Source organism: Drosophila suzukii, chromosome 2L, assembly GCF_043229965.1.
Source record: "Drosophila suzukii chromosome 2L, CBGP_Dsuzu_IsoJpt1.0, whole genome shotgun sequence".
Taxonomy (NCBI): Eukaryota; Metazoa; Arthropoda; class Insecta; order Diptera; family Drosophilidae; genus Drosophila; species Drosophila suzukii.
Window position 1 is genome coordinate 5,585,897 of NC_092080.1, and position 25,972 is coordinate 5,611,868.

Here is a 25,972-nt window from a genome sequence, read left to right on the forward strand (position 1 = left end):
GCGAAAAAGGATCTATGAAAACTATGTGACAATAAGAACAGTGACCCGGATTACTTACCTCGGATTATCGAATCGAAATGGATTACAATTACCGAACTTACCTTAGGAACTACTTCAGTTACTTAACCTAACCTATAGGTGAAAATTTCCAATCAGAAGTTAGTTTCGTGAAAAGCATGCAAACTCTTTCTTCAGCTTCTTGTGTAACAGATCCCAGAAAAATATCTCATAAAGAGATATAAAGTGAAGTAACAAGGATTTGAATTAAATACCTTTAAGAAACATAACTAGTATTTAGTCAAACTTTATCTTTTAATGATAAAAAATAGCCGTCCTTCAAAATATCATATGTCGGTTATTTTAAAAACTCAAAACTTATAGATCAGTCAAATGTCAGAAAGAGACAGCCAGCTGTTACTTCATCAAAAGTGAAAATTTGTTTTTCGTTCTGTCTTCGAAATGCTGTAATAGCAATTTCGAATTACTGGCCAAATGATTTCATACACAAATACCTTTGTGGCCGAGACATATGCGTGGCATGCTATTAAATAGAAAATAGAATTAGACTATTCGAATTCGTTGTCGACTCATATACATGGGCGAAAATATTTCGAATATGTTTTAAAAATAACCAAAGACATTAGAAAGAGATCGCCAATACATATACTTTATATCTATGTGTGCCATGCGGTAGCATGAGCCGAAAGCTCTCGAATCTACCAAATACATATACAGTTTCGAAATAATTTCGAGAATTTTAAAAATAACGCATTCGTTGAAAGTTCGCGTCGATTCGAATCGAATCAGATTGTCGATAGGCGATTTCGTGTGGATTGTCGAAAATCGTTGGCCATCCGAGGTTAACTGAAAGGAATCATTGCGATCTCGTAAATCGGTCGTATTAGAACACGCCACCTTATCGAGTTAGCGGTTTAATTAATCCGAACTTGCGTTCCGGAATCTAAAACGGTAATAGAACTTTTCCTGGTCCTGGTAGAGTGAGTGAGTTGTGGTGACAGTTAAAGACCCAAGAAAAATAAAAGAAAATAGATATTTAGTAGAAAACACTTAGCGGTTCAATAACCGGTTCGACCTTATACACAAAAAAAATCTGGAGAAAAGTACGCCAAAAAATTTGATTGAAAATCGGACGTTACGTAACAAATACCAACGCCCCGCAAATTCGTACATATATAGCAAGCTGCCCACATATATATATACGTGATATATATGTACAAATCCGTATCGGATCCGTGATCTATATTTAGGCGACAACCCACACAATTCACTTGTTGTCTGTTTATAATAAAAAACAACAACCAAACACCGACGAGGCCTAATTAACTTTGAGGTGTGAGATAAAACCAAAGCATTTGAATAGGCACACATACATAAATATCCGGTTACGCTAACGGGTATTTCGAAAACGCGAAACGGGAAAAATGCTCATATTTGGAAATCGAAATAAAATTTCGAAATCTCATCCACACACACACACACGTAGAACTGTTGTTGTGTCTGCTGTTGCTGTTGCTGTCAAAATGGGTCAAAATCATTAAAACCAAAATATCAGACTTCGAAAAAAGAAGTGGAACCATATAATAATTCTGATTTTGTTATGTTTATCTTTACAGGGAAGTTTTGGGCTCACGACGCGATTAACTAAGAAATTTTAAAAAGTCCCAATAATATTATTTCACGAGTTTTTAAGTTTCTAAACGAAATTTAATCAAGATGCCGAAGCCAATCCCAAATCAGGAGGATGAGGATCCCACCCCCTACTTGTTCGTGTCTTTGGAGCAGAGGCGTATCGATCAATCGAAACCCTATGACTCCAAGAAGTCGTGCTGGATTCCCGACGAGAAGGAGGGTTATCTCCTTGGTGAGATCAAGGCCACCAAGGGCGATATCGTCTCCGTCGGTCTGCAGGGTGGAGAGGTAATAACATCGTATATGGGAAGAGACATCATCAAAGAACGATTCATCAAAATCGGTTATTGGAGTCAATTTCTTAAGGGTGTTTCCAAAGAGTTCGCCACTTGTTATCCCTGGACAAATTCTTTTTAGTACTAAAAAAAGGGTTTATCAATGGCTAGCAATGGGCGGGGACTTGGAAACCACCCGAGAAACTTTAATAACCTCTAAAGTAGCTAAAAAAAATGAAAAGAAACTATAGATTCCACCTATCATATACGATTAGGTACGAGATATTAAATCCGAGAAGGTGGAAAAAGTGAATCCACCAAAATTCGAAAAAATCGAAGATATGGCCGACATGACCGTGCTTAACACTCCTTGTGTGTTGCACAATCTGCGTCAGCGTTACTATGCTAAGCTCATCTACGTAAGTGTTGTACTGCCAGAAACTCACTAATATATGGGTATCTCTTCTTCTCTCTCTCAATCTCAAAAAACGAACTGCTAACCCCAACGTCTAACCAACAAAAATTGTACAAAAACTAAACAAAACAAAAATCGAACTGAATCTGACGAATCGAACGAAAATGACAATCGAAAACAATACAGACACGAGACTTAAAGAAAGATCTGCTCCAGCAAGTGAACCCTCCGAAATACGAAAAAGCCGAGGATATGTCCAACTTGACATACCTTAACGATGCCTCTGTGCTCCATAACTTGAGACAGAGATACTACAACAAGCTGATCTACGTAAGTAATTGCCAAACCAGGGTGGCACACAAATATGCGTTCTATGTTTTTACCCAGCCGCCTATCCACACTCACATTTAGAAAAAAAACACAAAATCATCCCCAAATTATTTAAAACTTTATTAGAGCTCTACAGCAACTAGTCTCTAATCAAAGCCTGAAAAATCCTAATGCAATCCAGTAGACTGCTAACCTTATCATTGGCTACCTTTTCAAAATTACCACACTCATGAAACTCATTTTAAATAGCCCTACAAAATCCTAACCCTAGCTAAATCCTCATTTCCTGTGACGTAGCACTAACCAAGCTTTTATTAATAATCAATCTTGGCCGTCCAGTCGGATGAACCGTACAACTGGAAACCAAACTGTTCTACACACAGCACTACACACACCACACAATCAAAGCCACAAGAATTGGTTCTCAACATACAAAGAAAGCCGATCTGAAAACTCCCCAAAAATAGATCATCAATCACATTACCCCAATCAAAACAGAAAAACTTTAAACAAGTATCCTGCAAAACATCGTAGTTAGTTCTTACTTATAACAAAAACCGAACACCAAAAACTGGTAGACCAAAAGACAACCGAAACTGTTACTAAAAGTTGTATTTTTAAGAAAAACTGTTCTTAACTTTTCCTCTGTCTATGGAGGGATTAAGAGCTCTTCGAAAAAACTGAAAACTAAAGATGCTCTAAATCCACCTACTCCAAAAACTAACTTTCCAAAAAAGCTAACAAAGATGAATGTCAGAAGAATTCTTCGCCGTATTAACCATTGAATTCTCTTCCATCTCCAATCTCCGAAAAACAGACCTACTCCGGTCTTTTCTGCGTTGCCATCAACCCTTACAAGCGCTACCCCGTGTATACCAACCGTTGCGCTAAGATGTACCGTGGCAAGCGCCGTAATGAGGTGCCCCCCCATATTTTCGCCATCTCTGACGGTGCCTACGTCGACATGTTGACCAACCACGTGAATCAATCTATGTTGATCACCGGTGAGTCTGGTGCCGGAAAGACTGAGAACACCAAGAAGGTCATTGCGTACTTCGCCACCGTCGGTGCCTCCAAGAAGACCGAGGAAGCCGCCAAGAGCAAGGGCTCTCTGGAAGATCAGGTTGTGCAGACTAACCCTGTGCTTGAGGCTTTCGGTAACGCCAAGACCGTGCGTAACGATAACTCTTCTCGTTTCGTAAGTACCACTTAGCTATTAGAACTATATAGGATATCTTAATGAAATATCTTTTCTTTTAAAATCCCAGGGTAAATTCATCCGTATCCACTTCGGCCCCACTGGTAAACTGGCTGGTGCTGATATTGAGACCTGTAAGTTTCCACTTACCCTTAGAGAACCTTAATGACTTAGATTCTAACATGATACTCTCAACATTACAGATCTGCTGGAGAAGGCCCGTGTCATCTCCCAGCAGTCCCTGGAGCGTTCCTACCACATCTTCTACCAGATCATGTCTGGCTCCGTTGCCGGTGTTAAAGGTATACAATCGTCTCACTCACTCATCCAGACATCCCTCATCCAGAGAATCATCGAACTTTATATAGTTCTTTTTAAATCTCTTCTAGTTGTTGTTTAGGTTCAGTACACACACACAAACGAACACAAAACACAACATACACACACCCACACACACACACATACCAATACAATTGATACCATAGATTAATCAATGTACTTTCTATATACACATTATCTGTCTAGACATTTGTCTGTTGACCGATAACATCTACGATTACCACATTGTCTCCCAGGGCAAGGTCACTGTAGCCAGTATCGATGATGCTGAGGAGTTCTCCCTCACCGATGTAATTGCCCTATCCTTTTATCAATCTAAATTTCGTTTTTATATTGTTGATATTGACACTTAGATACTTATTACTTATTTGGCTAAACTACTACTATCGAAATATTGTAATCTATTTTAGAGCAATTTATAGCTAGTTGGTTAACTATATTATTGCGTATTGCTATCGTATCGTAAATGGATTAGGCCACCCCCTTATCCGCTTAGCTGTAGCCCCAATACTATGCCAAGAAACATCCCGAGGATCGGATTATTGGAGTTCATAGTAGAAAGCTTTCACTTAGACCCCCGCCCACTGCCCTGTCCACATCTACAAAGGTCCTAACACATTTCAGATCAAACTAACCCTTGAGAACCCATCAATAAGATCATTATTGAACATATTTTTGTTTCTACCTCTTCCACATACCTTACCAACAACACACAACCACATCTTTCATAACTATCGTACAATGTTGTTCGCATATATATCGCATATATATCTATAAAGAATACTGCCTGCTTTCGAACAACATTTACGATTACCGCATTGTCTCGCAAGGCAAAACCACCATACCAAGCGTCAACGATGGCGAGGAATGGGTCGCCGTGGATGTAAGACCATACAGAACATGGTTACTTGTCTGCATTATCGTACTACCCACGAAAACATAACCCCACCCCTCAACAATCCATAACTCCTAACTTCCTTAAGTGTTGTGACCTCAATGTTGTTATATCTAAATTCAATTGTACATATATATGTACTTATCTCCGTGTCCTAAACTTCATGTCCTGGTCTTATTCAAAATTCATAATCCTATCAAGCTAGCCAAAACCCAAAGCATAACATAACTCTAAACCTAATATAGAACCTAACCAACTTAATCCGAATAATAGTTTTAGTAGATAGGTAGGGTGTAGGAACTTACCATTACACATCCGTTTATTTCGTTTTAAATGCTATATGATCGAGTCTTTTTGTTCGCGTAAATTAGAGATGGTATTCCTGGGCCAACATATTGGCGATTATCCAGGCATTTGCCAGGGCAAAACGCGGATACCCGGTGTCAACGATGGGGAAGAATTTGAGTTAACTGACGTAAGTTGTGGTGCAGGTCCAGTGTATCCCAACCAAAACCCAACTCCAACTCGGAACTTTTGTAAAAAGATATCTTCTCTATCAGTGTTACGTATTACCTTTTTTTCTCTTTATCAACTCCACTGATGATGTTTGACAATGATCCGAGCACGATCTTATCGATCTTTCGCTCTATGTAGTGACGGCTATGATCTCTGTGTACATATGGTTAACTTTCAAATGTTATTCCGGAATTATCTTGAGTTACTGCGCTCTCTATCTCTCTATCTCTGTATTTCTTCTACCAGTTTATTTCCCACGTAGTCTTGCACCACAATCCAATATTCCGCTTGTACCATACACAAAAGCCACTAAATAGTCCCAAAATCCCACAGCTGGGAGCAGGAATGAGTATCTCGGTTGACCAAACGCCGAATCTATACAGTTGATTTTATTTCGACTTCTCGCTTGACACCGGGTTGTATTTGAATGCCATTGAGAGAGATGAAAGCCTGCTCCTGGCTGGGAAAGAATGCACAAGGATAATGCCCAAATCGAAGATATACAAACACACCAAAAAAACACTCCAAAAACACACACACAGCATAAAGCACATGTGCATTAAATATGTGATACCCTAGGCTTAGAGCATAAGTTCTGTTCTTCTTGCTAAACCAAAGAAAAACCTCTCTTCCGACTATGTGTATGTAGACATGTGCTTCCTCTCCGATAACATTTACGACTACTATAACGTATCCCAGGGTAAAGTCACTGTACCCAACATGGATGACGGTGAGGAATTCCAGCTTGCAGATGTAAGTGGTCGCCAAACCAAACACACTCACACACAAGAACCTATACACCTCACCTACGCACACACACACACACACTCGCAGACATATAGACACTTCCCGCAAAATATATGCATCCGATATCGGTAACGTCTGAACGACAAGGAACCCACGAACCGATGAGCTATACCAACCACACCAAAACCAAAACAGATATATTTTGTGTGTTCTGTGATTATCCATTCTTTCTACATGTTTTTTTTCTTAATTGTTACCCAAGTTTCGGTTCCTAAAATGGAGCACATAGAGAGTAAGAATGATGGAATGGCGAATGTCGCAACCCCTGCCCGAAAAAAAGCATCCTAGGGATCGGTCTCTAAGCCGATGCTCTGTCAATTTCTTTATCTGTACCTGTACCTAATACGAATGGCCCGACACGAACGATTGGAATGAAACTGCATCATGTTATCCTAAGAAATTCTTAGTTTTAGATCAAAAAGTGTGTGTGAATATTCCCTGAATTGTACCTGGCAAGGACACTATGTACAAATTCAAGTTGAATCCTTTATGTCTATGATATATTTTGTGTATAACGGCAACAGACTGACTCGAGAGCCGTATTTACCAAAACTGGTTGAAAGTTAAGCACGTAAACCTCCTACGAAATCAAAAAGAAAGTTCCTATTTTTTCATGTGTCATGTTAGTTTTTAAGCAACCCGGCAAATCACGTGTTTCCCAATGATTCCGGAATACTTAAGCCACCACCCTGGTAAACCTAGCTATATAAAAAGATCTGTAGGATTACTAACCATAAAGCTGCTCGAAAAAACTTTTGGTAACTTGTAGTGAAATTGTTGAAGCATGTCAAGCATGATTTACTAGACGTAAGCTACACTCAACCACAGAAAAATGCTCAAAAACCAAACCAAATAACGCCAATAAAAGCCAATTAACCAAAAGATGATGATATAAGAAGTTTCCCGTACTAAAGTACCACATTTCTTTCCCACCCCCAAAAAAACTTTTCGACCTATAGCAAGCCTTCGACATCTTGGGCTTCACCAAGCAGGAGAAGGAGGATGTGTACAGGATCACCGCCGCTGTCATGCACATGGGTGGCATGAAGTTCAAGCAACGTGGTCGCGAGGAGCAGGCTGAGCAGGACGGTGAGGAGGAGGGTGGCCGTGTGTCCAAGCTGTTCGGTTGCGATACCGCCGAGCTCTACAAGAACTTGCTGAAGCCCCGCATCAAGGTCGGCAACGAGTTCGTCACCCAGGGCCGTAACGTCCAGCAGGTCACCAACTCGATCGGTGCCCTCTGCAAGGGTGTGTTCGATCGTCTGTTCAAGTGGCTGGTGAAGAAGTGTAACGAGACTCTGGATACCCAGCAGAAGCGTCAGCACTTCATTGGTGTACTGGATATTGCTGGTTTTGAGATCTTCGACGTGAGTATCGGACGGATCGGGGGACTTGGTCGGACTTCCATCCTCTCAAGGGGATACTTGGTATTCACCTTGTGGGATTCTTGTCTGCTCTAGCTGATAATGATCTAGCTCAAATCATCTAAATGATTGAGCTTATATCATCTTCAGCTGACCTGCTAACACGTCTTTTAAAAGTTTAGCTAGGGACTCAGATTCAGAATCAGAATCAGAATCACTCGGGGGAACTGCATAGGTGCAACCTATCTTCGCACTTAAACGCCCACAAAAACCACACAAAGAAACACCTTAGCACTATCCGTAGATACCTTAAATGATCACCATATTTTACCATGTAAATATTCTTAAATAACTCCAATGTAGTACAACGGCTTCGAGCAATTGTGTATTAACTTCACCAATGAGAAACTGCAACAGTTCTTTAACCATATCATGTTCGTCATGGAGCAAGAGGAATACAAGAAGGAGGGTATTAACTGGGACTTTATCGATTTCGGTATGGACTTGCTGGCCTGTATCGATCTGATTGAAAAGGTGCTTAATAGTTTCAACTCAATCCATGTTTATATCTTTGATTTGTGTACCTTATTTTGTGTGTTCTTGAAAAAAACGCACCGAAGTATTTTCTGTTTGTTATGTCATGTTATAGCACTTTCAATCGATCTTTTAGATATGAACCTAGTCTGCGGATGGGTATCCGCCAAAGTTATCTCAGGTAAACTGTAATCTGTAAAATGAGTGTGTTCTGAATGTCAGGGAATCTTGTCGGCATGCCCCACCCAAGCACTGGTTTTTTATGTGTTGAATATGTACTCATCCCATCAATCCACGCCATTTCCCCAAAAAAAAACGATATCTAGTACAACGGTTTCGAGCAACTGTGTATTAACTTCACCAACGAGAAGTTGCAACAATTCTTCAACCATCACATGTTCGTTTTGGAGCAAGAAGAATACAAGAGGGAAGGCATTGACTGGGCCTTCATCGATTTCGGTATGGACTTGTTGGCCTGTATCGATCTGATTGAAAAGGTTCGTCTCCTCGCAACCAACCCTCCAAAACTATCCGCCTTCGCTCGTTTTTCTATCTCATACATATAAATAAGTTTATGTATAAAGTTATTGGCACCCTCGATGGCAAATCATCTAAAACTGATGATCCCAGAAGGGGCTACCCTATATATATATATATTTATTGTTACAGTCACGCGGAGAAGTGCGCCCACAAGCGTTTTCTAGCTCCATATGTATACATACTATAAGCACCCACACCCACACCCATGTCACTTTTTATGCAGAATGAAGTACCCCCAGAAAGAGTTCGAGGGAAAACAGAAAGTAACTAACCCAACGAAAATCCAACATTGAAAACAACATCCAAATTAACACCGCTTTATTATTACGTTACATATTGTTCCGTTCCACCATCTAGTACAACGGTTTCGAACAATTGTGCATCAATTTCACTAACGAAAAACTGCAACAATTCTTCAATCATCACATGTTCGTTTTGGAACAAGAAGAATACCAACGCGAAGGAATCGAATGGACCTTCATTGATTTCGGCATGGATCTGCAAATGTGTATTGATCTGATCGAAAAGGTACAGACACGGCCATAACTATCTATCAGAGCAGATAGCCCAAGCTGACCATAAAACAATAATACACACTTGCGATTAAAGTGCACATCTAATCAGTAATGCAATCTAATCGATATTAATTTTCATTAACTTAGTTATAAGATCGCCTAAAGCTAAACAAGCACCAACAGTTAATGCATTTGCAACTTTACGACTCACCACTAAAATTGTAAGGGGTAAGTTCTATGTACTAATGTGTTTTGTAAGTCGTATATTAGTCGAGCGTTATGCCGCTTATAAGTATTGTCTTTTAAAAAATGAGAACTACTTTAGTTTAATTGCGTGCTTTTACTAGAACAACAAATTTCAGAAGCCCCAGAGAATCAACGGCAGACGACTAATCGAAGGAACTTTGCTTATCTCACTCTCTAGCCCATGGGTATCCTGTCCATCCTGGAGGAAGAGTCTATGTTCCCCAAGGCCACCGATCAGACCTTCTCGGAGAAGCTGACCAACACCCATTTGGGCAAGTCGGCTCCATTCCAGAAGCCCAAGCCTCCAAAGCCCGGTCAGCAGGCTGCCCACTTCGCCATTGGCCATTATGCCGGTTGTGTGTCCTACAACATCACCGGTTGGTTGGAGAAGAACAAGGATCCCCTGAACGACACCGTTGTCGACCAGTTCAAGAAGTCGCAGAACAAGCTGCTGATCGAGATCTTCGCCGATCACGCCGGCCAGTCGGGTGGCGGTGAACAGGCCAAGGGAGGTCGTGGCAAGAAGGGCGGTGGCTTCGCTACCGTCTCGTCGGCCTACAAGGAGCAGTTGAACAGCTTGATGACCACCCTGCGTTCGACCCAGCCTCACTTCGTCCGTTGCATCATTCCCAACGAGATGAAGCAGCCTGGCATGGTTGATGCCCATTTGGTTATGCACCAGCTGACCTGTAACGGTGTGCTTGAAGGTATCCGTATTTGCCGTAAGGGCTTCCCCAACAGGATGGTGTACCCCGACTTCAAGATGCGGTACGTATGGGTTTCGGGGGGTCTTAGGTCTCTAGTTTTCGAACTATCTCGAACTATATACTTAAATCTTTAATCATAGTTAATACACTAGCGCACTTAGACTTGGAATTTTGAATTCAGTTCAGCACTTTTGGTATCTTGCACATACACCAGTTAGCTAGCACCTAGGTGTAAGCAATTAATTATCGATCGATTATTAACTTGTCAATTGTAATACTCAACTATAGTTACATGATTCTGGCACCTGCCATCATGGCGGCCGAAAAGGTGGCCAAGAATGCTGCCGCAAAGTGCTTGGAAGCCGTCGGACTGGATCCCGATATGTACCGCATTGGTCACACCAAGGCACGCTTTCCTTTTTTTATATTCACCTTTCGTTTTGCAAGCGAATGTCCTCACTCCAATTGTATGACTAGTGTATCTTTCAATTTGAATCCCCACTTGTTTTCTCCTCGTTGTATGTACCATATGTACCATGTATTAGCAAATCAAATCCAGTTCCAGTTCCAGTGCTGTGTTAGGTGTATCTCCGTCTTAAGTCTCACTGTGTGTATCACGATTTGTTCTGAGTATGGAATCAAAAACGAACTCTACATCCTGACAGGTACCAGATTCTGAACCCCCGTGGCATTAAGGACCTTGATTGTCCAAAGAAAGCCTCCAAGGTTCTGATCGAGTCCACCGAGCTGAACGAGGACCTTTACCGTCTGGGTCACACCAAGGCATGAAAAGATCTTTATTTTATCTAAGCTTAATCTGGCAAAGCAACTTCAAAATTGTGTAAAAACAGACACTTATGAGTGGATGGCTCAATAGTATTTTTATGTAGTCAATAATATTTGATACGGTGCTCGAGAAAACCTCAACGAGAGAGCTACCCAATATGACAATTCACAGCATACTTTACACTTCACACACCTGACAAGACATTGTTGGCGAGTCAAAACTGTACCGAGTGGGTACGATGGTATAAATATTTCCATATTGCAGCTATCAAATCCTGAACCCAGGTGGCATTGTTGGCGTCGATGATCCCAAAAAGTGTGGATCCCTCATTTTGGAATCCACAACCTTGGATCCCGATATGTACCGCATTGGACACACCAAGGCAGATAACCGTTCCAATCCGTTTAGAAGTTTCATGCATTTTGAACTTATTTCTTTCTTTCTGCTCCACCCCCTCAATTAGTAGTTTTTTAAATATTTCCCCTTCACACTCGACGAATACCACACAGCTCGTATTCGAAACCAATAAACTTGTCTGAACTTCACTCGTATCTCAAACGCCAGTCAGAGGCAGTACGAGCCCAAAGCATCCACAAAGAAATACAAAATACAAAAACAGAATCCAAAAGATTTCAGGCGCCCTTTAGGTAAACAGCAACATAACCCTACTAAGGGCGCTCAGTTTAAATTCAGCACTTCTCTCCTTATTCCCGGAAATGATATAATATGAAATCCCACTCCAACATGCACACACATACACAAACATGTAGACACGAACACCGAAACACTCGTATAATCCCAAGCATGGGTTCGAAAGTATTATCGTACAAGTTCCTTTTTGAGTCTTTATTGTTAAGAGTTCAGATCAACTGTAACTAACACTAGACCTTAAGCTAGACATACTAAACCATAATTAGATACTTGAAATACTGTAGTATCATTTAATGTTGATTATCATCATATATATGTGAACATATAGCTACCAAATCCTGAACCCCAAGGGCATTAAGGGCCTCGACTGTCCCAAGAAATGCACGAAAATTCTGATCGAGTCCACCGAACTGAACGATGATCAGTACCGTTTGGGTAACACAAAGGCACGCACAACCAATCATATTTTCTGCCCTTGAAATACTTCAAAAACTCCTTTTGTCTATGGCTCCGAAACTGATGTCCAGACTTTCATTTACACTTTGCACTTTGAAAACAGAAAACACTAATGGAGTCGTACCTAGTCGAGATGCAAACTAAGCAAAAAGCTTAGAGTCTTGAGCCGGGAACACTCTGTTCGCATGTCCTTTTTCTCTTTCTCACTCTATAAGTTGGCCTGCGATTAGAAGGACTTACATTATATACATTAAACCAGTTCCTTACCAAAATCCAAACCACAAAACAAAAACCTTTGCAAAAAGGAATCCACCCCACCCAAAATTCCTACAATTGGTGTACCCTTTTATATTAGTAGTAACATGCCTAGACGTAACTCTACTACTCCCTAGACAGTAGTTAATTAATCTAACCCCACCAAAAACCAATACAAATTTAGTTAGAACGTATGCAATCTTATACTAACCCAATCGTTTGAAACAAATTAATACAATACCTTCAAACTACAAAACCCCCATACAGCTACAAGATCATGTGCCCCAAGCAATTGAAGGGCGTTGATAAAGACAAAAAGGCCACTGAAATAATCATTAAGTTTATCGATTTGCCCGAAGATCAGTACCGTTTGGGTAACACAAAGGTATATGACCGACAATATATCTTAAACGTTCATTCACAAAACTATATAATACGCACTTCTTCTTTCTCACACAACATCTTCTGCACACTTCCGAGGATACATTTTCCAGATCTGCTTTTCCTAAACCAATCATGACAACCCTTCCAGCTGATAGTACACAGCTTTTGTCATAGATTGGGTTAGGGATCGTTTGGGTCTGGAGACTTTATCTTGTCTATCTTAGTCTCATCTGAGTGTTATCATCTGCCTGTACTTAAACCCCATTTGCATCCCTATACTGACACCATCTTTAAATGTTATTGTTCTTGATCTGTGATTTGTTGTACCTTTCTGTGTTATTGATTGTACCATCCAACCTCTATCTATCCCAGTTCAACCTGTCCAAAAGTGTTTTTGAAGAACCGCTTAAGCGAAGCAAAAAAAAAAAAAAGAATGAACCTCTACCGTCTGAATGGGTTTCCCCCAGAAGCTCCCAGAATGTGTTGGTTCCGCTTAGTGCACGCGCTCTTCAGTTGACGGAACCAACAGAAATCTAACCTATATTTTCTTTTCCCCACCCCAAAAACCACCTCCAAACACAAAAAAAAAAACAGGTGTTCTTCCGCGCCGGTGTCCTGGGTCAGATGGAGGAGTTCCGTGATGAGCGTCTGGGCAAGATCATGTCCTGGATGCAGGCCTGGGCCCGTGGTTACCTGTCCCGTAAGGGCTTCAAGAAGCTCCAGGAGCAGCGCGTCGCCCTCAAGGTTGTCCAGCGCAACCTGCGCAAGTACCTGCAGCTCCGTACCTGGCCCTGGTACAAACTGTGGCAGAAGGTCAAGCCCCTCCTCAACGTCAGCCGTATCGAGGATGAGATTGCCGTAAGTATAGTCTCGGGTATTTATGGTTTTGGTTGTGGTTCGACGACGGTGAACTTGGACGGGACCAGTTGCCGGTGACAATCATCCAATGGACGCAATGTAGCCCTGGGGTGTCCATTCCATTTGATCATTGTCTGGGGTAATTGGATGAGTCAAAGCAGCTGCATCCCCAACTCAATCTTATTTTAGCCAATACCCATAAACATTGTTTCGATGCGAAATTCTTGCGCTTAATTAAGCACACATCTTAATACCTGCACCATGGGCTGCATACTTGTTCGAACAAACCCCCCCCCACTCTTTTCGAATAACCCAAGAGCCACCCACCCACTGGCAGCTGCTCGAACATATCGATACGATCTGATTCCAATCGCCGGGGTAGCCAAAAATAGATGCTGTCATAATCTCATCGCACTTTCGGGCCAAATGTGGCCTCTGTTCTCGCTGGAATCCAACAACTCTTCACCTCTCACATTCCCAAGTGTACATGGTACAACATTGTGTACCTACTTACAAATAGTTTTGCAAAAATTATGACTGGTTCTATTCTTGGCCCTGCCACATAGCTGGGGATTTGGTTTTTTTAAGAGCCACAATTAGTTTGCCAATTAGCTTGCTAATTAAATAATAAAAAATGCCCCATGAAGATGCCCACGTATAGTTCCGATACCCGATGAGTAATTTAACATGCATATACCAATACGCACAGGGATCTATATATAAGTAGAATACTTAAGATGGTACACCTGCTGGTAGCGCCGCACAAGTGCGACTTGATAGGCCCCATACCAGAGCAGTATAGCCCCATACCATACCATACCGAAGCGATTCGTGAATTATGATGGCTATACCTCCTAGCCAAGGCGATTACACACATGCCAAGTGGCATGGGCATGGGCATGGCAGCAGCTGCCATATATCGCTGCTCTGCTCTGCTCTGGTGCCATTCAGTTCAGTTCTGCTCGCATCGGGGCGTTTTTGCTAATTTTATAGCCAAAGTGGCCCAGTGCATTTGCAGCAGCCATTCCAGTTGTATTTGACCAGTCGCCGTCGCGGTAACGGGTACCACACACAAAAAAATCGAACCCCCAACGAAGAACCAAAACGAACTGAGAGGAGATCACCCTAGCTAGCTAGCTAATCTAGGGCAAATAGGAGTTATTAAAAGTGACTAGCCCTTTTTAGAAAGAGCTTAAGGAAAGTGATTTAGCGCCATGGCGGATGAAAAGAAAGCCAAGAAAACGAAAAAATCCACCGAAGCAACCACACCCAGTGCCACGGAGGAAGCAGCTCCGGCTGAGGCTGCCCCACCGGCAGAAGCTGCACCACCAGAGGCTGCTCCACAGCCCGAGGCTGCCGCAGTCGAACCACCAAAAGCCCAGCCCCCAGCTGAGGAGATCAGCTCCTCGGGCACATCCTTTACTAACCCATCGAATGCCTCTAATGACTTGCAGCGTCTGGAGGAGAAGGCCAAGAAGGCTGAGGAACTGCATGCCGCTGAAGTGAAAGTGCGCAAGGAGTTGGAGGCTCTCAACGCCAAGCTGTTGGCTGAGAAGACCGCTCTGTTGGACTCCCTGTCCGGTGAGAAGGGTGCCCTGCAGGACTACCAGGAGCGCAACGCCAAGTTGACCGCCCAGAAGAACGACCTCGAGAACCAGCTGCGCGTAAGTATCCCATTAATATTGAACCATTTAAAACGGCCATTTATGCGATGGCATCAATCCAAGTGGAAGCAGCGAAATTGATCAGAGGCAATCGAGCATGAAAGTTGCTCGGCTATTTCTGGCCATTTGCGCTGTTTTGCGCTAAATTTAGGAGTGACCAATCACCTATGTACTCAGCCAATTAACATCAACCCCCTCCCCCTATCACAATTTCAATACTCAATAGGATATCCAAGAGCGCCTGACTCAGGAGGAGGATGCCCGCAACCAGCTGTTCCAGCAGAAGAAGAAGGCCGACCAGGAGATCTCTGGCCTGAAGAAGGACATCGAGGATCTGGAATTGAACGTCCAGAAGGCCGAGCAGGACAAGGCCACCAAGGATCACCAGATCCGCAACTTGAACGACGAGATCGCCCACCAGGATGAGCTCATCAACAAGTTGAACAAGGAGAAGAAGATGCAGGGCGAGACCAACCAGAAGACCGGTGAGGAACTGCAGGCTGCCGAGGACAAGATCAACCACTTGAACAAGGTTAAGGCCAAGCTCGAGCAGACCCTCGACGAGCTGGAGGATTCCCTCGAGCGTGAGAAGAAGGTGCGCGGCGATGTTGAGAAGTCCAAGCGCAAGGTTGAGGGTGACCTCAAGCTGACCCAGGAGGCTGTTGCCGATCTGGAGCGCAACAAGAAGGAGTTGGAGCAGACCATCCAGCGCAAGGACAAGGAGCTGTCCTCCATCACCGCCAAGCTCGAGGACGAGCAGGTCGTTGTGCTGAAGCACCAGCGCCAGATCAAGGAGCTGCAGGCCCGCATCGAGGAGCTTGAGGAAGAGGTCGAGGCTGAGCGCCAGGCCCGCGCCAAGGCTGAGAAGCAGCGCGCCGATCTGGCCCGCGAGCTTGAGGAGTTGGGCGAGCGTCTGGAGGAGGCTGGCGGTGCCACCTCTGCCCAGATCGAGCTCAACAAGAAGCGCGAGGCTGAGCTGAGCAAGCTGCGTCGCGATCTTGAGGAGGCCAACATCCAGCACGAGTCCACCCTGGCCAACCTGCGCAAGAAGCACAACGATGCCGTCGCCGAGATGGCCGAGCAGGTTGACCAGCTCAACAAGCTGAAGGCTAAGTGAGTACCTTTCGATATTATAAGCCATCTAGCTAGCTTTTTCAGGTGCACCATCGAAACTATCGAAACAGAGAGAAGAATCTGGGAGTGATATACACTCCTCCTTTCGAAGATCTTTATTATCGAACCCCCATAGCTAATAGATATGTGATCTTTCTTTTACCCACTTTTGCTAATCCAGGGCCGAGCACGATCGCCAGACTTGCCACAACGAGCTGAATCAGACTCGTACCGCCTGCGATCAGTTGGGTCGTGATAAGGTAATATGTCGTGATAACTGGCGCCCGATCAGGGACGCCCAGCGATCCACACATATACAGAATTACACTGAACACGCATGTTCCAACCAAATAAAGCAATCACACAACTACGTACAAGTAAACTACGTCCGTGTGGCATCTCCTCTATATGACCATATCTCTGTCTAATCAAAGTGTAAAAAAAAGGGTTCTTGAAAAGGTTTCTACGCAAGGATATTAGCAAGTCGCTCGCTTCTCGCCTCTGTATCTGTCTTTCTATCCCCCCACAAAACATGAACTAACCCGTGAAATACGATCCTCTGTGTCTATCTATCTATCTATGTCTAAACCAGGGCTGAGAAGGAGAAGAACGAGTACTACGGCCAGTTGAACGATCTGCGCGCCGGTGTCGACCACATTACCAACGAGAAGGTATTACAATTGATCTATCTCACTATATATGCGTTAAATGCTCTCTCAACGCGATGCTGTAAATTAAAATGCTGAAATTTCTAGTTTTGCCACGTCTACATCTGTGTATAGTATCAACGTAGTTGCAATGCAACCACACCGAAAATCCCTAGAAAAAGAAAAAAAAAACGAAAATTATGTAAAAACTAAAACGACCCCCTTGAGTAACCTCCAAGCTTGATCTACTAAAACCCCAATGCCTTGTACAGCACTTGACACGAAACCAAAATGCCAACACACTCACAACCAATGAAGGAATACCCAATACCTTTCCGATACTGATCCATCTATTCCAATTTTAAACCATAACAGGCTGCCCAGGAGAAGATCGCCAAGCAGCTGCAGCACACCCTCAACGAGGTGCAGTCGAAACTGGATGAGACCAACAGGACTCTGAACGACTTCGATGCCAGCAAGAAGAAGCTGTCCATTGAGAACTCCGACCTGCTCCGCCAGTTGGAGGAGGCTGAGTCCCAGGTGTCCCAGCTGTCCAAGATCAAGATCTCCCTGACCACCCAGTTGGAGGATACCAAGCGTCTGGCCGACGAGGAGTCGCGCGAGCGTGCCACCCTTTTGGGCAAGTTCCGCAACCTGGAGCACGACCTGGACAATCTGCGCGAGCAGGTTGAGGAGGAGGCTGAGGGCAAGGCCGATCTGCAGCGCCAGCTGAGCAAGGCCAACGCTGAGGCCCAGGTCTGGCGTAGCAAGTACGAGTCCGATGGCGTTGCCCGCTCCGAGGAGCTGGAGGAGGCCAAGAGGAAGCTGCAGGCCCGTCTCGCCGAGGCTGAGGAGACCATTGAGTCCCTCAACCAGAAGTGCATTGGCCTGGAGAAGACCAAGCAGCGTCTGTCCACCGAAGTGGAGGATCTCCAGCTGGAGGTCGACCGTGCCAACGCCATTGCCAACGCCGCCGAGAAGAAGCAGAAGGCCTTCGACAAGATCATCGGCGAGTGGAAGCTCAAGGTCGACGATCTGGCCGCAGAGCTGGATGCCTCCCAGAAGGAGTGCCGCAACTACTCCACCGAGTTGTTCCGTCTTAAGGGCGCCTACGAGGAGGGCCAGGAGCAGCTGGAGGCTGTGCGTCGTGAGAACAAGAACTTGGCTGATGAGGTCAAGGATCTGCTCGACCAGATCGGTGAGGGTGGCCGCAACATCCATGAGATCGAGAAGGCCCGCAAGCGCCTGGAGGCTGAGAAGGACGAGCTCCAGGCCGCCCTTGAGGAGGCTGAGGCTGCTCTTGAGCAGGAGGAGAACAAGGTGCTGCGCGCCCAGCTGGAGCTGTCCCAGGTCCGCCAGGAGATCGACCGCCGCATCCAGGAGAAGGAGGAGGAGTTCGAGAACACCCGCAAGAACCACCAGCGCGCCCTCGACTCCATGCAGGCTTCCCTCGAAGCCGAGGCTAAGGGCAAGGCTGAGGCCCTGCGCATGAAGAAGAAGCTGGAGGCTGACATCAACGAGCTTGAGATCGCTCTGGATCACGCCAACAAGGTGAGTTTACTAAACAAAACAAAAAAATTTTTTTTTCTTTCCTTGAAAACTTTTTTATATTGAAAAGAGAGAGATAGTACCTTAAAATATTCAGATTAAGAAGAAAGCAATATTGAAAACTCTCCAAAACTAAAAGAGAGCGAAAAGCAAGATGGCGAACTCCACCAAATAGAAAAAGAGAGCAAAAAGCAAGATGGCGAACTCTCCAAAATAGAAAATGAGAGCCAAAAGCAAGATGGCGAACTCTCCAAATCGGAATTTTTACTAATTAAATGTTTTTTCTTCCCTTTTCTAGGCTAACGCCGAGGCCCAGAAGAACATCAAGCGTTACCAGCAGCAGCTGAAGGACATCCAGACTGCCCTCGAGGAGGAGCAGCGCGCCCGCGACGATGCCCGCGAACAGCTGGGTATCTCCGAGCGTCGTGCCAACGCCCTCCAGAACGAATTGGAGGAGTCCCGCACTCTGCTGGAGCAGGCCGACCGCGGCCGTCGCCAGGCCGAGCAGGAGCTGGCCGATGCTCACGAGCAGCTGAACGAGGTGTCCGCCCAGAACGCCTCCATCTCCGCTGCCAAGAGGAAGCTGGAGTCCGAGCTGCAGACCCTCCACTCCGACCTCGACGAGCTCCTCAACGAAGCCAAGAACTCCGAGGAGAAGGCCAAGAAGGCCATGGTCGATGCCGCCCGTTTGGCCGATGAGCTCCGCGCCGAGCAGGATCATGCCCAGACCCAGGAGAAATTGAGGAAGGCCCTCGAGCAGCAGATCAAGGAGCTGCAGGTCCGTCTGGACGAGGCCGAGGCCAACGCCCTCAAGGGTGGCAAGAAGGCCATCCAGAAGCTGGAGCAGCGCGTCCGCGAGCTCGAGAACGAGCTTGATGGTGAGCAGAGGAGGCACGCCGATGCCCAGAAGAACCTGCGCAAGTCCGAGCGTCGCGTCAAGGAGCTGAGCTTCCAGTCCGAGGAGGACCGCAAGAACCACGAGCGCATGCAGGATCTGGTCGACAAGCTGCAACAGAAGATCAAGACATACAAGAGGCAGATCGAGGAGGCCGAGGAAATCGCCGCCCTCAACCTGGCCAAATTCCGCAAGGCTCAGCAGGAGCTGGAGGAGGCCGAGGAGCGTGCCGATCTGGCCGAGCAGGCCATCAGCAAATTCCGCGCCAAGGGACGTGCCGGTTCTGTCGGTCGTGGTGCCAGCCCAGCGGTAAGTTTCAGCTAGAACTCTCAATGCCCTTCATCATCATACCCCTATCCTCTCTAGACCTTATGATTCCCCTTCTTGAGAAAAGAAAATATCAAATCCCCTTGAATATTTCTCAATCGAAACACCTCTGAGCCCTCATTTGGCTGCAATAGCGCTCATAATCATTCACGTTCTCTCTAGATCAGATCAGTCTATGAATAATTTGTATATTCTTCCCTTTCATATTGCGCGCGTATGCTCTGCTTCTTCTCACGAATACAGATCTAAATCTGAGGCAACACCAAGTGAAAAAAAATCTATATAGCGATCCAATTATGGTTCATTTACGATAATGAGAGAACAAAAACCATGCAAAGAGAATTATAGCTTATAAGAATTATTATAAAATAAATACTAATAACAATAATATAGTTGCATCATACGACATTCACTAGCAGAAAAAAATGTAAAAATTAGAAGCCACCCAAATCAGAAATCAATGGATCAAATTCATCGAATACCAACCAAGAATGCGTTCATTTTGACAGAAAACCAAACGAAAAGCAAAAAAAAAAAAGAATTACAAATAAACAAGCAAGCAACCAACAGCAGCACCAGGCTAAATCAATCGATCTGCTTTCTCTACCACCATTTAAAAAAATCAATACTATTCTTCCACTATATTATTATAAACTGTATTTGTACATGTGTACTGCAGCCGACAGCGTCAAAGGGCCGCAAGAGCGCGCTGCTGGAGCAGTAGAAACTTTTCTGAAACATTTGTAAGTGGACGTGTTCGTGCACGTCTTGACCCGTTCTTGTTGTGTCGGAACTCTTCCCAACCACCCCCTCACACACACGTCAGTCAGTCAACCGCAGCTCATCTCGTTGTCTCGCTCACTCGTTCGTTCGTTGTCGTTAGTCAAACTCATTCGTTACGTTTTGTCGTCTCGTTCTCGTACTCGTCAAGCGTTCTCGCTCCTCTTTCATACGACACTCGTTCCCCCAATAAGACATACTCTCTCTCGAAGAGCATCTACTATAGCTCACTTCGTACCTGGTTACTGTTTTTTTCATCCCTGCACTCGCTGGCACTACGAAACGTGCTCAGAGAGTGCTAGGCGTTCTCGTTATCGTTCAATCCTTGTGCAGTCGATCCAACCTGGCGACTCGTCCCATTCCCCGGCATGTTTTAATATGGTATTTCTTCCTCAACTAATCCTTATAAATTTTGTTTATCTCTCTTCTACAGCCCCGTGCGACGTCCGTTAGGCCACAATTCGACGGATTGGCCTTCCCACCAAGATTCGACCTTGCTCCTGAAAACGAATTCTAAATGCCATTTCATTTTTTAATTTATTTTAAATGATATTTCATAATGATTATGTTTATGATTTTAATTTAATTTCTTAATTTAAAAACAAAATAATAAAACTATAACAAAATATATATCGAAAACGACGGGAGGCAAACCACCAACAACAACGCCAAATGCACTTAGGCAAAAAATGAAATCAAATAACAACTATCGATCACAGAATCGATTATATACATAAGTGAACAGTAACAGGCTTTTGTGTAAGCGCGACATTTGCCATGGGGACACTGCTAGCTGGACCTGTATTTGTATTTGTATTTATATATTTTTATACAACTTTCGAAATGCATTCAACCAACTAACTATCAAAGAACCAAATCGATCCTCAACCGAACAACTCGAGAAACTATCGATCGCGAAATGAGAGAGCCCCGTCAAAGTGAAGGCCCCGCGGCGGTGTCCGCCGGTAAATGTCGCCCACTGTTCGAATATTTTGATCTATATGTATTCTCAATTACTTTTGTCATACAGACCAGACAAGACTTACGGACGACACAAGCTAAATGCACTGCGCTTATGTTTATGTTTAATTTTGACTCTATCAAGCAATGATAAAGAGATAAGATCATCACTCGACACTAAATGAAAAGTATACAAAAAAGGAACAAAATAAATGTAAATCAATTTAACAAGTGTGTTTTATTCTCTCGGATGAAATGGGTATAGTGATCACCAGCGATCATACTCCATTGCCGTTACGCGCAGTATACGTTTCACAATGCTATTAATAAAATATTTCTTCTAAATTTGTTGTTCCACATTGTGATCTAACCGAGAGATAATTAGAAACAGATAAGAATTACCTTATCTGCTAAACTTTCTATTCATAACTATAAAACACGTTTCTAAAATGAAAACACTCGGTATATGGTTACAATTAAGATTATGTGAGTATATTTATTTATTTTTAATAACGTCAAAGGGCCGCAAGAGCGCGCTGCTGGAGCAGTAGAAACTTTTCTGAAACATTTGTAAGTGGACGTGTTCGTGCACGTCTTGACCCGTTCTTGTTGTGTCGGAACTCTTCCCAACCACTCCCTCACACACACGTCAGTCAGTCAACCGCAGCTCATCTCGTTGTCTCGCTCACTCGTTCGTTCGTTGTCGTTAGTCAAACTCATTCGTTACGTTTTGTCGTCTCGTTCTCGTACTCGTCAAGCGTTCTCGCTCCTCTTTCATACGACACTCGTTCCCCCAATAAGACATACTCTCTCTCGAAGAGCATCTACTATAGCTCACTTCGTACCTGGTTACTGTTTTTTTCATCCCTGCACTCGCTGGCACTACGAAACGTGCTCAGAGAGTGCTAGGCGTTCTCGTTATCGTTCAATCCTTGTGCAGTCGATCCAACCTGGCGACTCGTCCCATTCCCCGGCATGTTTTAATATGGTATTTCTTCCTCAACTAATCCTTATAAATTTTGTTTATCTCTCTTCTACAGCCCCGTGCGACGTCCGTTAGGCCACAATTCGACGGATTGGCCTTCCCACCAAGATTCGACCTTGCTCCTGAAAACGAATTCTAAATGCCATTTCATTTTTTAATTTATTTTAAATGATATTTCATAATGATTATGTTTATGATTTTAATTTAATTTCTTAATTTAAAAACAAAATAATAAAACTATAACAAAATATATATCGAAAACGACGGGAGGCAAACCACCAACAACAACGCCAAATGCACTTAGGCAAAAAATGAAATCAAATAACAACTATCGATCACAGAATCGATTACATACATAAGTGAACAGTAACAGGCTTTTGTGTAAGCGCGACATTTGCCATGGGGACACTGCTAGCTGGACCTGTATTTGTATTTGTATTTATATATTTTTATACAACTTTCGAAATGCATTCAACCAACTAACTATCAAAGAACCAAATCGATCCTCAACCGAACAACTCGAGAAACTATCGATCGCGAAATGAGAGAGCCCCGTCAAAGTGAAGGCCCCGCGGCGGTGTCCGCCGGTAAATGTCGCCCACTGTTCGAATATTTTGATCTATATGTATTCTCAATTACTTTTGTCATACAGACCAGACAAGACTTACGGACGACACAAGCTAAATGCACTGCGCTTATGTTTATGTTTAATTTTGACTCTATCAAGCAATGATAAAGAGATAAGATCATCACTCGACACTAAATGAAAAGTATACAAAAAAGGAACAAAATAAATGTAAATCAATTTAACAAGTGTGTTTTATTCTCTCGGATGAAATGGGTATAGTGATCACCAGCGATCATACTCCATTGCCGTTACGCGCAGTATACGTTTCACAATGCTATTAATAAAATATTTCTTCTAAATTTGTTGTTCCACATTGTGATCTAACCGAGAGATAATTAGAAACAGATAAGAATTACCTTATCTGCTAAACTTTCTATTCATAACTATAAAACACGTTTCTAAAATGAAAACACTCGGTATATGGTTACAATTAAGATTATGTGAGTATATTTATTTATTTTTAATAAAGCCCCATAAAAGTACGTCCTACTTTCCCGCCCCAGGAGGCCTGGGATTAGGCTCGATGCGCAGAAGTTGCTTGTGCTGGCCAATCATGTGCTCAATGTGGTTGCATTCGCGCAGATGACCCTTGAACTCGTCGAGAGTCTCGTACAGCACCGGATAGAGAGCGGGCAGGAGGCCATGATCCAGTGTGGGGAAGAGATGATGGAGCACATGGTCGCCAAAGTGGGTGAGGACCAGGAACTGTGACCACTTGAGATCACCGCGATCAATGATTGTGTCTACTTGGAAGAGACCCCAGTCGCGATCCTCGCGATTCGCATCGCCCTCATGATAGATTTCCGGATCGTGATGGGCCGCATTCAGACCGATCAGACAGAAGCTAAAGCTGGCGATCGACGTCATCGCGAGCCATGTGCGCACGCAAATCCAAACACCCGCAGATCCTCCAGTTCCCAGGTATATAGCGATGGGTATACTCAGCGGCACCAGATCGTGCCAGTAGAGGATGTTCGTGTGGCGCAGCGAGTAGAAAATACTGCAATAACCATATCAATCAATCAAAACGATCACTGATTAGACTTTGTTTACGATCGCCAACACCTCGATCACGATCACTTACCGTGTGCCCATCTGTATGAAGAAGGCCAGGGCATAGGCCACCGGTTCCGTGACCCAGGACACGTAGCGCATCACCTTGCTCTTGATATGCGGATTGGGCACCCAGCACAGCAGCGGCTCGAACATCGAGAGCTCCAGATCGAAATAGGAATTGGGATAGATGTGGTGGGACAGGGCATGGGACACTCGCCAGGCGGCGAAGTTCATCAGACCCAGGTTGAAGGCGTACATCTGCCAGTTGTCCCGACGATGGAAGTAGTTGTGGGACACGATCACCGTCCAACAGAGGGCCACACCCGCTAGGACCAGGGCCAGAAGGCTATCAAACTTGGCACTGGCGATTCCAAAAATAAAGAGCGACACAAGGACGCCGAAGTGGATGAGCTATGGAAAGCAAAAATATTAAAAAGATATTCAGAATTTTAAAAAAACATTTAATAAAAAAAAATTTTTTTTTTATCTTTTCTTTTTATATTCTATCCAAAGAAAGGACCTATTATCGTCATGCTGCTTTAAAAGGAACTGCGACGCGTGAAATTTAAGATTAGTATTTTTTGATTCAATTTCTAATAAACTTCGTGGGACTCGAGAGGCTCAGCTAATCAGTATATTTAATTGATTAGAAATATATAATTGATATGAACTAGTATTCACGCCCATTTTCTATTAATTATTTTTCAGTTTCAGCACTCACATCACTCTTTCGTTTTGGCCGCTTGTCCACAGTCTTCAGCTTCTCGCGCACTCGCTCCTTGAGGGTCTTGTAGAATCCCCCTTCCTCCAAAGTCAGGGTGTAGATCCTTGGCTCTGCTGCATCCCTAACCTTGTATTTGGCAATCATCTTCTCGGGAGCCGTCGTAAGATGATGAGCCTCGAAGGCTTCAGTTATGTCAGTGCCCTTGGTCTCGCGGATCCAGAAAGGACCGCCAGGATGCTTGTCAATGAACTCGGTGAAGTCATAGATGCCATCGTAGATGCGCCAGAGTCCTTCGGCCCGATCGTCCTGCCGTTTGCCCTTCTGCCAGCTGTGTGTGGTGATCAGGGGCGAGTTGCGGTATGTGGGAAATTTGGTGGCGATGCCACTCTTTTTCCACTCCTCAATTACCATTTTGAAGAGTCCTTTTGATCCTTGAGGTCCTTGAAAAACACCGATTTACCGATTCTGGAACCGACACGCTGCGATTCCAGCAACTAACTGAAAGGCACCGGCAATGGCAAGAGGATTTTATGCATAGCGCCAATCTCATAAGATTATATAAACCGAAAATCAATTCCATTTCACAGGCAAAACGTTTCCATTTTGATAAGAGGGCGACCTTATCAGCGGAGCACCGTGGGGCCACAGCTGCCGCCTCTTAGTTATTACGTCTATCTAAATCTCATATTTTTTTAAACATTTTTTCCTTATCAGAATTTTACTAGGGGAAATCACCTAGTGGGCATGCCTGCCCAGAATTCGTCGACAATAGGTCAGTGCGGTGCCCATAAACATTGCTATACCATCGCAGAAATTTTCGGCTTCGCTTGGCTGAAGAGCGTGTAGCAGCTATAATATTTGTTAGGGGTACTCTTTTCTTGTGAATATCCCATAAAATATGCTTTATAAAATAAGCAACATAA

At 44.0% G+C, this 25,972-nt stretch overlaps 2 protein-coding genes across 46 annotated transcripts; one reads left to right on the plus strand and one right to left on the minus strand.

Moving 5' to 3' along the window:
- Positions 1-951: 951 nt before the first annotated feature.
- Mhc (myosin heavy chain) lies at positions 952-21,887 on the plus strand. 45 transcript variants are annotated; one of them, XM_017080492.4, is made up of 19 exons: positions 954-969; positions 1,635-1,938; positions 2,527-2,670; positions 3,488-3,868; positions 3,939-4,002; positions 4,072-4,170; positions 4,394-4,497; positions 7,385-7,792; positions 8,650-8,820; positions 9,803-10,392; positions 12,748-12,865; positions 13,459-13,722; positions 15,177-15,386; positions 15,613-16,499; positions 17,092-17,170; positions 17,522-18,697; positions 18,993-19,898; positions 20,596-20,659; positions 21,130-21,887. In XM_017080492.4, exons 2-18 carry the CDS (start codon positions 1,735-1,737, stop codon positions 20,638-20,640), a joined length of 5,850 nt encoding a protein of 1,949 aa, XP_016935981.2. In that variant the 5' UTR covers positions 954-969; positions 1,635-1,734; the 3' UTR covers positions 20,641-20,659; positions 21,130-21,887. The 45 variants fall into 45 exon arrangements, with proteins under 45 accessions (XP_065723728.1, XP_065723725.2, XP_065723713.1 ...); XM_017080478.4 differs by lacking the exons at positions 4,394-4,497; positions 12,748-12,865; positions 17,092-17,170 and adding exons at positions 6,268-6,371; positions 11,383-11,500; positions 16,681-16,759; XM_070994825.1 differs by lacking the exon at positions 12,748-12,865 and adding an exon at positions 11,383-11,500 and having other exon boundaries at positions 955-969.
- A 1,801-nt stretch (positions 21,888-23,688) lies between these two features.
- Cyt-b5-r (Cytochrome b5-related) lies at positions 23,689-25,549 on the minus strand. The gene is made up of 3 exons (XM_017067617.4): positions 25,047-25,549; positions 24,354-24,736; positions 23,689-24,269 (listed from the first exon to the last, which is right to left on the minus strand). Exons 1-3 carry the CDS (start codon positions 25,458-25,460, stop codon positions 23,756-23,758), a joined length of 1,311 nt encoding a protein of 436 aa, XP_016923106.2. The 5' UTR covers positions 25,461-25,549; the 3' UTR covers positions 23,689-23,755.
- Between the last annotated feature and the right edge of the window lie 423 nt (positions 25,550-25,972).